The sequence below is a fragment of the Oryzias latipes genome, chromosome 6 (assembly GCF_053564925.1).
Source record: "Oryzias latipes strain Hd-rR chromosome 6, Olatipes_Hd-rR_3.1".
Classification (NCBI taxonomy): domain Eukaryota; kingdom Metazoa; phylum Chordata; class Actinopteri; order Beloniformes; family Adrianichthyidae; genus Oryzias; species Oryzias latipes.
Window position 1 is genome coordinate 4,867,143 of NC_136242.1, and position 14,385 is coordinate 4,881,527.

The 14,385-nt window shown below is 44.5% G+C and overlaps 1 protein-coding gene across 2 annotated transcripts in view; it reads right to left on the reverse strand.

Annotated features, from left to right (window-relative positions):
- The window catches only part of LOC111947510 (uncharacterized), a 60,338-nt gene continuing 45,953 nt past the window's right edge, over positions 1-14,385 (reverse strand). For both annotated transcript variants that reach the window (XM_078948291.1, XM_078948292.1), the window contains 2 exons: positions 3,241-3,364; positions 1-1,178 (listed from right to left, as the gene is read on the reverse strand). In XM_078948291.1, coding sequence (XP_078804417.1) covers positions 1,127-1,178; positions 3,241-3,364 — 176 coding nt within the window. In that variant the 3' untranslated portion in view covers positions 1-1,126. The remainder of the gene's footprint in view (positions 1,179-3,240; positions 3,365-14,385) is intronic.

A 14,385-nucleotide genomic window follows, 5' to 3' on the forward strand; every position in this document is an offset into this window, starting at 1 on the left:
CCCCACCCCAAAAAAAAAATAATAATAATAAAAATAATGATAACAAAATTAATAAATTTAAAAGAAAATAAATGAATAAGAATGAAAAAAAGGAAAAAGGGAAAGAAAAGTGTACATCCATGACAGAAATTTTCAAATGTTTTTCTCTAATTCTCCTATCTGTAAAAACACAAGTACACATGCATATTCAAACACATATTCAAACACTTATAGACACATACAGATACACACACTTATGTAGGCATACATCTACATCTTCATATTTAGGTTATTAGGCTAAAACATGCAAAGAGGCTTCATTTTAGACTCACATTTTTAACATAATATGTAAAGGGTGTCCAAATTTCCAGAAACTTTTCACAGCTGTTCTCCCTGCTGTATCTCAGTTTTTCCAGTTGCCATACAGAGAGCATTTCTCTAATCCAGCCATTAAATGAAAGGAGGTTTATCTGATTTCCACTGGTGGTGGATAGTCCTACAGCTATTATTGTTGCAAAGGCAACTGCCTTCCCTTTGAATTTAGAGGCATTGACCTCAGTGGGCAAAACCCCAAAAACAGCAGTGAGTGGGGAGGGCGAACCTTTGTCCCACAAATCAGTGAGAGGACCTCAAAAATATTTGTCCAGAAACTCCTCATTGAGATACAGTTCCAGAACATATGTCCCCTCAACTATGACATATCTACCTTTGGTGTCAGATACAGTTTTTGTCTGTGTTAATGGCACACCTTTTCTGATTAGTATGGCTGTACCTCTAGTGCGATTTTCAGATTTAAAATGATAGGTTTGTCCTATCCAGCCTTGTTTTCAATTTTGAATATTCGTTTAGGTGTAAATGAGTTTCCCGCAGAAAGATGATACATGATTTGAAAGTTTTCAGGTGAGAAAAAACTCTTCTGCGTTTAATAGGATGCTGTTGGAAAAATGTATATAAGTTATCTCATATTACCTAGCTATATAGCTGTTATAATCATGTTTGCAGAAGTGTGTGTGTGTGTCCAACTCTGTTTCATAGGAAGGTGGAGGTTAAACCCTTGGGGGAAACCGACTATCTTTGCATCTTTCCAGCATCCTCCTGAGAAGTTGTGTGTTAGCTGTGTCTAGAATTAATTGAAGGACGCTCTGTGTTAGTTTATCCGTGAGAAAAGGCTTTGCAGGTCCGAAGATGAAGTGGGAAGACTGTGAAAAGATAGACATGTCGTAATTAATGTTTTCTAATCGTGCTGCAGCTGTGCTTTCTTATTCCCCCCCACTTAGAGCACAGTGCATGTGTAACTTAGGGAAAACCCAAAACAACTTAATAAAGGAGGAGAGCAGCAGAACATGCGCCAGAGTGGAGAGAGATTGTTGCTGGGTATGATCTCTGTTTGCTCTCCCCATTTAAAGGTGCCTTGGTCTGTTGTCTTTCTTTCCTTATGTAGTTTTTCTGGTGGGTATTCCAGGAAGCATGTTTAAACTAGCCTGACTTTAAGCCTGAACTCTGGCTGAAATCCGCCTGAACTTGCTTACTCTGGGTATGTCGGTTCCAAAAGACCGGATATGAGTTGGTGTAATTACGCTCGACTTCGAAACCCTGGGTTAATGCACGTGCACAGCAGGTACATAAAGACATTCTCAATAGATCGCCGATTTCTGGAGTCACCATGGAAACGCGTGGTGAAAAAAAGAAAGCGCTATACTTCAGTGAGACGGAGTCTGAGATTAATGACGGCGTATGAAGATGACGGCGTATGAAGATTATACGTCTTTTTGGGAGCCAGTTTAGCTCGTGCTGGTTTGCGGCGCCTTCCGTCCGTGAAACCCGGGTTCGACTCCGGGCTGCTCCCTGTTCCCTTCTCTACCTCTGCCGGTTCCAAGCCCGGTTTGAGAAGGTTGCGTCAGGAAGGGCATCCGGCGTAAAAAAACATTGCCAAATTTACCATGCGACTTGTTCGCTGTGGCGACCCCTGATGGGAGAAGCCGAAAGTGGAAGAAGATGAAGATTATACGTCCATCGAAAAGTAACACAGCTGCATCATTAAAAAAAAGAGTTTCTGCTTGTAGTAGAAGTCCGTCCAGACAGGCAAAGGGAATGGTATCCCACAATCCCTTGCGGTGCCGATCTAACAGCAGCACCAAAGTTACACCTACTTAATTGAATTAATTTGAATGAAAGTAAAATAACTGTCTGAAAACTACGTGTTATTTTTAAGCTAACTTAAATAAAAAAAAGGATTTATCTTAACTGAAGCAAATAATTAAGTTAGATCAAAGTAAAAAGTTTATTTTTCCAACATCCATATGTGGTGTTATCACCCTCTCATGGTGGAAAAAGTATTATCTGAGCTTCTTCATCCACTAAATCAGGGGTCGGGAACCTTTTTGGCCAAGAGAGCCATAAACGCTACATATTTTTAAATGTAATTTCCAAAGAGCCATACAATAATGTAGTGTCCCTTTCCCACACTGAGGCACAGAGACTTTACCTCTTTTAAGGTTCTTTATTCTGGTTACTGCAGACCACAACAAACGCCGTACAATTAATTCAGCAACTCCTGAATCTCTCCCGCCGAGACGAGAGCGCTTCTCCCAACTTTATATTCCTCCCCTCCCGCTCCAGCTCTCCCATTTCCCTTATTCCGCCCATAGCTGAACCCCATTGGTCCAAACTCGCTAACAACAGGCTGAGCGACAAAACTGAGGGCCAATCAGATCTCTGCTTGATCGATGCGTTCCATGAACTCCAGAACTTTTAACGCGGCCCAACTCTGTGAAATAGTAGATAATAATAAACTGATAGTTTTCTCTCCAAGCACTGCTACTACTGCGCGCCTCTGGCATCGCATCGCGCCCGAGAAGGACTGGTCTACTGAAAAAAAAAAGTAAAATTAAGGATTTGTCTGCGAGCCACATTTGACCATCAAAAGAGCCAAATATGGCTCGCGAGCCATAGGTTCCCGACCCATGCACTAAATCATCTTCAAATGGACACGCCATGCTGCTTCACCTCTCTGTAAACAAACTAACCTTCAACTAAACCTGCTCCAGACCAGGTTATGTTCACAGCATGAGTTGCTATGGCAACTTGACATATCCTGAAACATACCTCCATTTCTGGAACCGAAAACTGAGGTTATCAACTTCCTTAGCCACAAACTTACCGTGGGAGCTAGCATAACCTGCTTTCTGGAATACCCCCCAGATGTTGGTGGTTGTTTAAACCCAAAATTAATTTGGTCCTTCGAGCCGGATACCAACATACCTGAGGATTCCAGCGAGCATGGTGGGCCCCAGGAGACCGTGGCCACAGCTGACTCCTAGGTGAGTCAACCTGTTGGAACTGGTGCTCATCCCGTTGGCTGGAGTCCAAAAGGTTGACGTTATACCTAAGGAGAAAGACAACGGAAAGAACAGCAGAGTCCTGTGAAATTCCGTAAGTATGGACGGCGGAGTCCGTTAAATTCCGTGTTTTTATAAAAAGTAAAAGCCCTGAGAATTCTAGACACTATCAGGCAAGGACGGCGGGGTCCTTGAAATCCTGTGTTAAATACAATAATGAAAATAATAAATATATGTATGTATTAATATAAAATAAAACATCCCAGTACTATAACTTTTAGCTGAAAAAAATTAAACGATAATTAAAAAGCCAGCATTTATAAATAAGTAAAGTAAAGACTGTGTGAACATTAATGTGATATTGTCTGCAAATCGCCAGATTTGCTGTTTGTTTTTTGTTGCTGTGTTTTGCAAATAGCTGTATTTGCTGTGTTTTGTTGTTGTTGTTGTGTTTAGCAAATCTCTGAATTTGCAGCTTGTGTCTTTGAACTTCTAAACAAACAAGTGTTTTTGAAAAATGGGAAAGGCACAGAGTAAGGAAAGTCCAAAAGAAAGTTTGCAGAGCGATGATTCGCAGTATGTGGAAAGTCAGGATCCTGCAAAAATCAAGCATTTGGATAAATGGGTAAAAGACTATGGATTTAACGGAAGGTTAAACACTGAGAGAATAATTGCATTGCAGGATGCGATTAAAGAAAAGGCAGGAAAAGATTCGAAGAAAATGCAGAAAGCAGGATTTGAGTCTACTGAATTTCGGTTGAGAGAGGCAGAAAAAAGGAAAAGAGGACAGAAACGCTTCAGAGAGCAGCAGAGAGCAGAGGGAGGGGGGAAAATGTTGTTTCACAGAAGTGAAGGTGCAAAACTGGCTTCGTGGCGCGTGCACGACACAAAGCAGACGAGAACTTGCAGGGAGGAGGAGCGACTGCTCCACACAGAGCAGATGTAAACAGCTCTCTGTACCCTCAGATAGTTAAGGATCCCCCAGCTAATAAAGTGGGATCGTCACTTGCCAGCACAGAGGTGCTAATGCATGCTTTTATTTCCAGAAGACTAGATTATTGTAATGCCCTGCTCTCTGGTCTTCCCAGAAGAAGGATATCGAACCTTCAACTTCTGCTAAATTCAGCCGCATGTGTGCTGACGAGGACCAGGGGGCGGGAACACATTACACTGATTTTAAAATCGCTGCATTGCCTCCCTGTGCAATTCAGAATTGATTTTAAAGTTCTTTTACTGGTTTATAAATGCTTTTATGGTCTTGTGCCTTCATATTTATCTGATATGATTTTTTATTTATTTATTTATTTTATTTATTTATTTAAGTGAGGCAACAGAACAACAAAACAACACAAAACAAAACAACAAACCCTTGAAAAAACAGATCTGACAAACACAGACAGCTACCAATACTATCACATAAAGTGTGTGTGTGTGTGTGTGTGTGTGTGTGTGTGTGTGTGCTAGCGTGAGTGTGTGTGTGATCTAAGAACGAGAGAGAATTCCATCCCCAAGCTTGAACTAACCATCAGACATTCTGTTAACTATACATATTTAGGGGTACATTACTAAAGAATCATATAGATAGACAGGAAAGGCTTGAGACATATATAATTATGCATTCGTTGTATTCTTGATAATGTAAAAGAACAATAGCGGTCTCCCTCCTGGAACCCACCCTGTAAATAATCATCTTGTCATTTTTTCAAAAATAAATAAATAGATAAAACAAATAAACAAACAAAGTTGAGAGTAATTACACATAACCATCTATCTGATATGATTTTAAAGTATGAGCCCTCGCGGACCCTGAGGTCCTCTGATAGCGGCCTTTTGGTTATTCCAAAAGTTAGAACAAAAACATACGGCAAGGCTTCATACAGTTTTTATGGACCTCACCTGTGGAACAGCCTCCCACAGAGCCTCAGGGCCGCAGACACTGTTCGTGTTTTTAAAGAAAGGCTCAAAACCTACGTTTTTAATCTTGCTTTTAATTGAAATTTAGGAATTTATTGGACATTTTTATTTTGTCTTTTGTCAAATAATATGTGTATGTATATAGCTATTTTTATTTATTTATTTGTTTTTTAATCAATCTATTTATTCATTTTAATGTATTTAGTCACTTTTACCATTTTACATGTCTACTAAGGTTTATTTATGTACTTATTTTCCTTTTTAATTTATATTATCTTTTATTTTACTCCTTTTACATTTTAGCTGATGAACCCTGCTCAGTGAGCGGGGTCACTGGGGGGTCCTGTGGTAGTGGACTCTGTGAACTTGGGTTGGGTGTCACTGATGTGGACATGTCCCCAAAACTTTGTTTCCTCAACCTCAGTACAAAGCCAGTTTTTTTTACATTGCATCCTTTTGTCTTTTATCACAGGTAGTGAGTATATGTGTGTGTGTGTGGGGTGGGGGGGGGGTGGGGGGGGGGCATTGTGCGGGTTTTTTTGTGTTTTTTTTAACTTGTCCTGTCCAACAGCTGGGCAAACAGATGAGATCTAAAGGCCTCTTGTGTTAGACATATTTTATTTTAACAACAGAGGTTATAAATCTTCTGACAAACCAGAGGTATGTCTGAATAAACCCCTTTTGTAATCGAGGCCAAACTTTATTCACTTTATTCATTTTATTCATTCATTCATTCATATTTGAAAATCTTTCTGTTGGACAAGACGGAAAATGAAAGGAGGGAAGAAGAGAGAGTGATGTTGGGGGAGAGGAGGGTGATTATGGGGGGGGGGGGGGGGGGTAAAACCATGAAGCAGCATAAAGCAAGTTTCTGGATGGTTATACTCATGACAGTGAAGTTCAGATGAAAAACACGTCTATAAGGGTGGGGCCTGTCCAAACACACACTCAGATGTTATAACAGACCTGTTGTCTCCAAAAAATATTCCCATGTCAACATGTACTCAATACAAATAATATTCACACATGCATACTTATGCCTTCAAACCAACTAGTGTGAAATATTTCATTCAATCACGCAAACTATTTATGAAAAGGCGAGCTAACAGCTGTGCTCAGGTGAGTATTTATGTTCTTCTAAAATGGATGATGGAATGTAAAAAGAAGAAGGGAGAGCACCCAGCCATCCCCATACCAAGACCCCCGGCGCTGCAGTAGCGGCAGCCAGAACCCCCCAACGCCACACGGCAGCAGGCAGAGAACAACCGCCCCCCGGGCGATCACATCCGCCACCCAAGCCAGGGCCAGCAGGACAACCACGGGGGCCCCCAGAGCCAGAGAGCAGGGAGGCATGGGGGGGACAGAGAGCGCAGCTCCAGCCAAACCAGGAGAGCAGCCCCCCGCGCGCACAGGGAGGGCCCAACGTGGGGCCCAGCCCCAGAGGAGCGCCCATAACCCCAGACGAGCACCTCATCACCACCCAGGAGTTCTGGGCATCCCTCCTCCCAACCCCAGGTATGGGCCAGGACCACCCAAGGGAGACCCGCTCCGCGCTCCAGGCAGCCACCCACCCGGCCCACGGTTGGTCCAGGAAGGAGCAAGGCAGGGGCCAGCTGTCCCTGCCCAGTAGGAGGGCACCCAGGAGAAATGGGGGTCCAAAAGGGGTGTTGTAAACATGGGCCGACCAGGCTCGGCCACAGTTGGAAATTTGGCGAGGGCCAGCATCCAGGGGCAAGGACCAAAACCCACACCACAGGGACACGGACACCCCCGGCTCAGGTGTGATGTGATCCCCAGCTCTTGGCCTTGCCAGAAAGCTCAGGGATCCCTCTCCCTGCGTGGAAAGAGGACTGCCGGGCCCAGGAAACCAGCACCCAGGGGACACGTTGCCTAGGGCCCAGTACCCCCTACCAGGGATGGGGTAGGGGACAGATGGTCCAAGGTCCCACCTTCCTTGCAAAATGCGTGTGTGTGTGTTTGTGAGGGTGTGTGTGTGCATGTATGTGTGTTGGAGTGTATATTTTGAGGAGTGAAGGGTGTGTGTACTAATGGGGTGCAGTTAAAATTGGCGGGTAGGGCACTGACAGGACATCTCCTGATTACTCACAGTGATGTCCAAGCACCCCCCCTACCAAGGGCCCTACATGTCTAAGGTGCAAATATAACCGAGGGGGGGGGGGGGGTATTCCATACGGCAACCATGGGAGGGGGACCACTGCAAAAAAGGCTCCTCCCCCCAAGGTGCATCGCAGGCTAAACCCCCTCACCCTAATATGACATTATATGAGGAATAGGGTAAGTCGGGGACAGCTGGTAGACTGTGCCCGGGTGGTCAAACAGCCGTCCCCCAGGCCCCCCCCCCCCCCAGCATGGGGCCCAGGTCCCTTCAGCCCAGGGGCCCCATCGCCCGAAGTGCCGACCCCCCAGGCCCCACACCACCCACCCCATTGCGCCGGTTTTTAATTACATATTTGTTTGTCTTGTCCTTTGTTTTTAAATTTCATCTTGTAAAGCACTATGAATGCCTTGTGTTTTAAAAGGTGCTATTCAAATAAACTTTGATTTGTTTTGATTCTCAAAAAGAATGACTGGATCACAGACAGGTCAGAAATTACAGTGGTCAAAAACGATGGAAGAGGGACTTTGTCCTCTCCCCTCTGCACCTGAAGAAACTTCAGCAATGACAGAATCATTTCCAATGATCCAGGTTGCAAACCCCCAGGCAGGAGATGATCAACACCCGACTATTTTAGTGTATAGGACATGGACAATGGAAGATGTTAAAAAAGCTATAGAAGGTGTAATTTCTTACAAAGCAGATGTGAATCAGTTTGTCCAGGACATGGAAGGTTTGAGGCGATCATACCATCTCAATGGTCAGGAAGTGCAACAGGTGTGGATGGCCGCTTTTGGGGCCGGATTGACATTATGTGCATTAGATTGGAATCCTATGGATGGCAACGCCCCTGTGACACAAGGTTTAGGCCTACCGGAGCAACGAGTTCCAGGTTTGAAAGGCAGAGTAGTGGCACGTTTTAGCCGCAGAGCTAACTACACAGAGATTGATAGAATAAAACAAAAGGATGAGGAAAGCTTTGATGATTACAGATTACGCACGATGTCTACTTTTAAATTTCACTCTGGTTTAGAGGATGATGGACAAGCAGATGGGCCCTATCAGCAGCAACTTAAAAATGCTCTATATGCTGGATCAGAAGATGCAATTAGAAGCTGGGTACAAAAACATTACATTGATTTATCCACGGGAACATTGAAACAGTATGTGAATCACACTCTACACGCTGAAAAGGTAGTGAAAGAAAAGAGAAACAAAAAAACTGTGGGTGTATTCTTTGAGGGAGGAGCAGAAGAAGTGTTTTTTTGTGGTGGAGGCAGCTGAAGCAGGGGAGGTTTTAGAGGACGTAACAGAAAAGGTTTCAGAGGTAGAGGACATCAGAGAGGAGCTTATGGTTCAGGGTGTTGGACCTGTGGGGAAAAAAATGGGAACAACCATGACAAGGCCAGGGGACAGGGAGCTTTGCATTTTTTAATACAGGACTCCCTGAAAAGCAGAATGATGAGTCAGATAGAAATGATGAGGTGTTGATAAATTTCCAGGATTTATTGGCTTATGCAGATGTTAAACCAGAAGTTAAATTATAGATAAATGGAAAAGAAATGACTTTTCCTGTAAACTGGACAAAAGAAGCAGACACAGCCTTCTGTGACATAAAACAGGTTCTGGTGTCCAGCACAGCCTTAGCGTTACCCTCTTCTTTCTCTTTCGGCTTTTCCCATCAGGGGTCGCCACAGCGAATCATCCTTTTCCACCTCACTCTATCATGAACATCTTCTACCCTAACATTAGCCAACTTCATGTCCTCTGTTAAGACATCCATGTATCTCCTCTTTGGCCGTCCTCTTGCCCTCCTGCCAGGCAGCTCCATCTCCAACATCCTTCTACCAATATATCCACTATCCCTCCTCTGAACATGTCCAAACCATCTCAGTCTGGCTTCTCTGACTTTGTCGCTAACACAGGCAACATGAGCCGTCCCTCTGATGTACTCGTTCCTTATCCTGTCTAACCTGGTCACTCCTAAGGAGAACCTCAACATCTTCATCTCCGCTACCTCCATCTCAGCCTCTTGTCTCTGTCTCACTGCTACCGTCTCTAACCCATAGAGCAGAGCTGGTCTCACCACTGTCTTGTACACCTTTCCTTTGAGTCTTGCTGACACTCTTCTGTCACACAACACTCCTGACACTTTCCTCCACCCGCTCCAACCTGCCTGCACTCGCCTCTTCACCTCTTTTCCACACTCCCCATCACACTGAACTGTTGACCCCAAGTACTTAAACTCCTGCACCTTCTTCACCTCAGCCCCCTGTAACCTAACGCTTCTACCTTGATCCCTCTCATTCAGACACATGTATTCTGTCTTACTACGACTGACCTTCATGCCTCTTCTTTCCAGAGCAAACCTCCACCTCTCTAGCTGTTCCTCCACCTGCTCTCTACTCTCACTGCAGATTACAATGTCATCCGCAAACATCATTGTCCAGGGAGATTCCTGTCTTACCTCGTCTGTCAGCCTGTCCATCAGCATAGCAAACAAAAAAGGACTCAAAGCTGATCCTTGGTGTAGTCCCACCTCCACCTTGAACTCCTCTGTCTGACCTACAGCACATCTCACCACCGTCATACTTCTCTCATACATGTCCTGAACTACTCTGACATACTTCTCTGCCACTCCAGACGACCTCATACAGTACCACAGCTCCTCCCTCGGCACCCTGTCATACGCCTTCTCTAAATCTACGAACACACAATGCAGCTCCTTCTGACCTTCTCTGTACTTTTCCATCAACATTCTCAAAGCAAGAATGGCATCAGTGGTGCTCTTACGGGGCATGAAACCATACTGCTGCTCACAAATCTCCACCTCTTTCCTAAGCCTGGCTTCCACTACTCTTTCCCACAGCTTCATTGTGTGGCTCATCAACTTTATTCCTCTATAGTTGCTGCAGTTCTGCGTGTCACCCTTGTTCTTAAAGATCGGAACCAGAACGCTTCTCCTCCATTCCTCAGGCATCTTCTCACTCTCTAGAATCCTATTGAAAAAACTCGTTAGAAATTCCACTGCTGTCTCTCCTAAGCACTTCCATACCTCCACAGGTACGTCATCAGGACCAACGGCCTTTCCGCTCTTCATCCTTTTCAGAGCCTTCCTAACCTCATCCTTTCCAATCTCTGCTACTTCCTGCTCCACAACAACCACATCTTCCTCCCTTCTTTCCCTGTCATTTTCCACGTTCATCAGCTCCTCAAAATACTCCTTCCATCTTTTCTGTACACTCTCCTGGGTTGTTAGCACCTTTCCGTCTCTGTCCTTAATCACCCTTATCTGTTGCACGTCCTTCCCATCTTTGTCTCTCTGTCTGGCTAGCCTGAACAAGTCCTTTTCTCCTTCCTTTGTGTCTAACCTGTCATATAGCTCATCGTAAGCTTTCTGTTTGGCCTTTGCCACCTCTCTCTTCACTCTACGCTGCGCTTCCTTGTACTCCTGTCTACCTTCCTCAGTCCTTTCTACATCCCACTTCCTTTTAGCCAACCTCTTCCTCTGGACGCATTCCTGTACTTCCTCATTCCACCACCAAGTCTCTTTACCGTCTTTCCTCTTTCCAGATGACACACCTAGCACTTTCCTGCCTGTTTCCCTGATAATCTCTGCTGTAGTTTCCCAGTCATCTGGAAGCTCATCCTGACCACCCAGGACCTGTCTTAACTTCTGCCTAAATTCCTCACAAGTTTCTTCATTCTGTAGCTTCCGCCACTTGGTCTTCTTTTCTGTTTTCCCTCTCTTCTTCTTCCTGACCTCCAGAGTCATCTTACACACCACCATGCGGTGCTGTCTGGCTACACTCTCTCCTACCACCACTTTGCAGTCATTAACCTCTCTCAAATGACCTCGTCTACATAGGATGTAGTCCACCTGAGTACTCCTACCTCCACTTCTGTATGTCACTCTATGTTCCTCTCTCTTCTGGAAGTAAGTGTTGACTACAGCCATTTCCATCCTCTTCGCAAAGTCCACCACCATCTGTCCCTCCAGATTCCTTTCCTTCACACCAAACCTGCCCATCACCTCCTCATCACCTCTATTGGCCTCACCAATATGGCCATTAAAGTCTGCTCCAATAACAACTCTCTCTCCTCTGGGGATACCCTCTATGACCTCATCCAACTCACTCCAGAATCTCTCCTTCACTTCTAACTCACAGCCAACCTGTGGCGCATACCCACTGACTACATTCACCATCACCCCTTCAATTTCTAACTTTAGGCTCATCATCCTGTCTGAGACTCTTTTCACCTCTAGAACACTGTTTACAAACTCCCCCTTCAGAATCACACCTACCCCGTTTCTCTTCCTATCAACACCATGATAGAACAGTTTGTATCCTCCTCCAATACTACGTGCCTTGCTGCCCTTCCACCTTGTCTCCTGCACACACAGTACATCTACCTTCCTTCTCTCCATCATGTCTGCCAGCTCTCTGCCTTTCCCTGTCATTGTGCCAACGTTAAGAGTCCCTATTCTCAAACCTATGTTCCTGCATTTTCCCTTCTCTCTCTGGCCACGGACCCTTCTGCCTCCCCTCTTTCTTCGACCAACAGTAGTCAAATTTCCACCGACACCCTGTAGGTTAACAGCATCGGTGGCGGTCGTTGTTAACCCGGGCCTCGACCGATCCGGTATGTCAAAAGTGTTGTGGATGATTCGCATGGTTATTTTGGCAATTTTTACGCCGGATGCCCTTCCTGACGCAACCCTCTCTATTTATCCGGGCTTGGGACCGGCACAGAGGCAACTGGCTTGCAACCCCTGTGGCTAGATTACAGCCTTAGCGTTACCCGATTATAGTAAACCTTTTGGACAAATGGTTGACTGCAAAGGTCATTTTATGACCTCAGTTTTAGTCCAACAACATGGAGACAAAATGAAACCTGTAGCTTATTTCTCTTCAAATTTAGATAGTGTGGCATGTGCACTGCCGCATTGCATTAGAGCAGTGATTGCGGCATCAATGGCAGTAGAAGTAAGTGCAACAATAGTACTATTCCACCCACTGACCCTTGACTCCGCATGCAGTTTCAGCATTACTTTTACAGACAAACTTAACTTGTTTGTCGCCTGCTTGACACTAATCCTGCATGGCCATATTACTGTCGTGACCACACCTCACTATAGAAAGATGCACCACCTTGAACCCTGCTACATTGTTGCCACTTCCTTATGATGGAAGAAGTGTGCATGATTGCCAAGAATTACCAGAAAAAACAACAAAGACATGACCTAAAAGATCAACCACTGCCAAAAGGTCAAATAATTTATGTAGATGGTTCTTCAAAGAAAAGTGAACAAGGAAAAACCCAGACAGGTTATGCTGTTGTGACTCAAACCATAGCTTTAAAAGCAGAGCCATTGCCTTCGCATTATTCAGCTCAAGCAGCAGAGTTAATAGCTCTGACGGAGGCATGTAAACTAATGAAAGGGAAAGATGTGACCATTTATACGGATAGTCAATATGCATTTGCAACTGTACATACCTTCGCACAATATTGGAAAAATCGAGGCATGATAACATCGACTGGAAAACCAGTCACGCATGCGGACCTATTATCTGCGTTATTAGTGGCGGTACAATGACCAAAAACATTAGCCATTTGTAAATGTACAGCTCACACAGTAGGAAAAGAAAATGTCTCTAAAGGAAATGCTTTCGCTAATAAAATGGCAAAAGAAGCCGCAACAAAACCTATCCAAACGTTCACACTAGCAATCAAGGAAAATAAAAAAAAAGTGAACAATGACATTAACAGCATCCTGTCTGAGACTCTTTTCACCTCTAGAACACTGTTTACAAACTCCCCCTTCAGAATCACACCTACCCCGTTTCTCTTCCTATCAACACCATGATAGAACAGTTTGTATCCTCCTCCAATACTACGTGCCTTGCTGCCCTTCCACCTTGTCTCCTGCACACACAGTACATCTACCTTCCTTCTCTCCATCATGTCTGCCAGCTCTCTGCCTTTCCCTGTCATTGTGCCAACGTTAAGAGTCCCTATTCTCAAACCTATGTTCCTGCATTTTCCCTTCTCTCTCTGGCCACGGACCCTTCTGCCTCCCCTCTTTCTTCGACCAACAGTAGTCAAATTTCCACCGACACCCTGTAGGTTAACAGCATCGGTGGCGGTCGTTGTTAACCCGGGCCTCGACCGATCCGGTATGTCAAAAGTGTTGTGGATGATTCGCATGGTTATTTTGGCAATTTTTACGCCGGATGCCCTTCCTGACGCAACCCTCTCTATTTATCCGGGCTTGGGACCGGCACAGAGGCAACTGGCTTGCAACCCCTGTGGCTAGATTACAGCCTTAGCGTTACCCGATTATAGTAAACCTTTTGGACAAATGGTTGACTGCAAAGGTCATTTTATGACCTCAGTTTTAGTCCAACAACATGGAGACAAAATGAAACCTGTAGCTTATTTCTCTTCAAATTTAGATAGTGTGGCATGTGCACTGCCGCATTGCATTAGAGCAGTGATTGCGGCATCAATGGCAGTAGAAGTAAGTGCAACAATAGTACTATTCCACCCACTGACCCTTGACTCCGCATGCAGTTTCAGCATTACTTTTACAGACAAACTTAACTTGTTTGTCGCCTGCTTGACACTAATCCTGCATGGCCATATTACTGTCGTGACCACACCTCACTATAGAAAGATGCACCACCTTGAACCCTGCTACATTGTTGCCACTTCCTTATGATGGAAGAAGTGTGCATGATTGCCAAGAATTACCAGAAAAAACAACAAAGACATGACCTAAAAGATCAACCACTGCCAAAAGGTCAAATAATTTATGTAGATGGTTCTTCAAAGAAAAGTGAACAAGGAAAAACCCAGACAGGTTATGCTGTTGTGACTCAAACCATAGCTTTAAAAGCAGAGCCATTGCCTTCGCATTATTCAGCTCAAGCAGCAGAGTTAATAGCTCTGACGGAGGCATGTAAACTAATGAAAGGGAAAGATGTGACCATTTATACGGATAGTCAATATGCATTTGCAACTGTACATACCTTC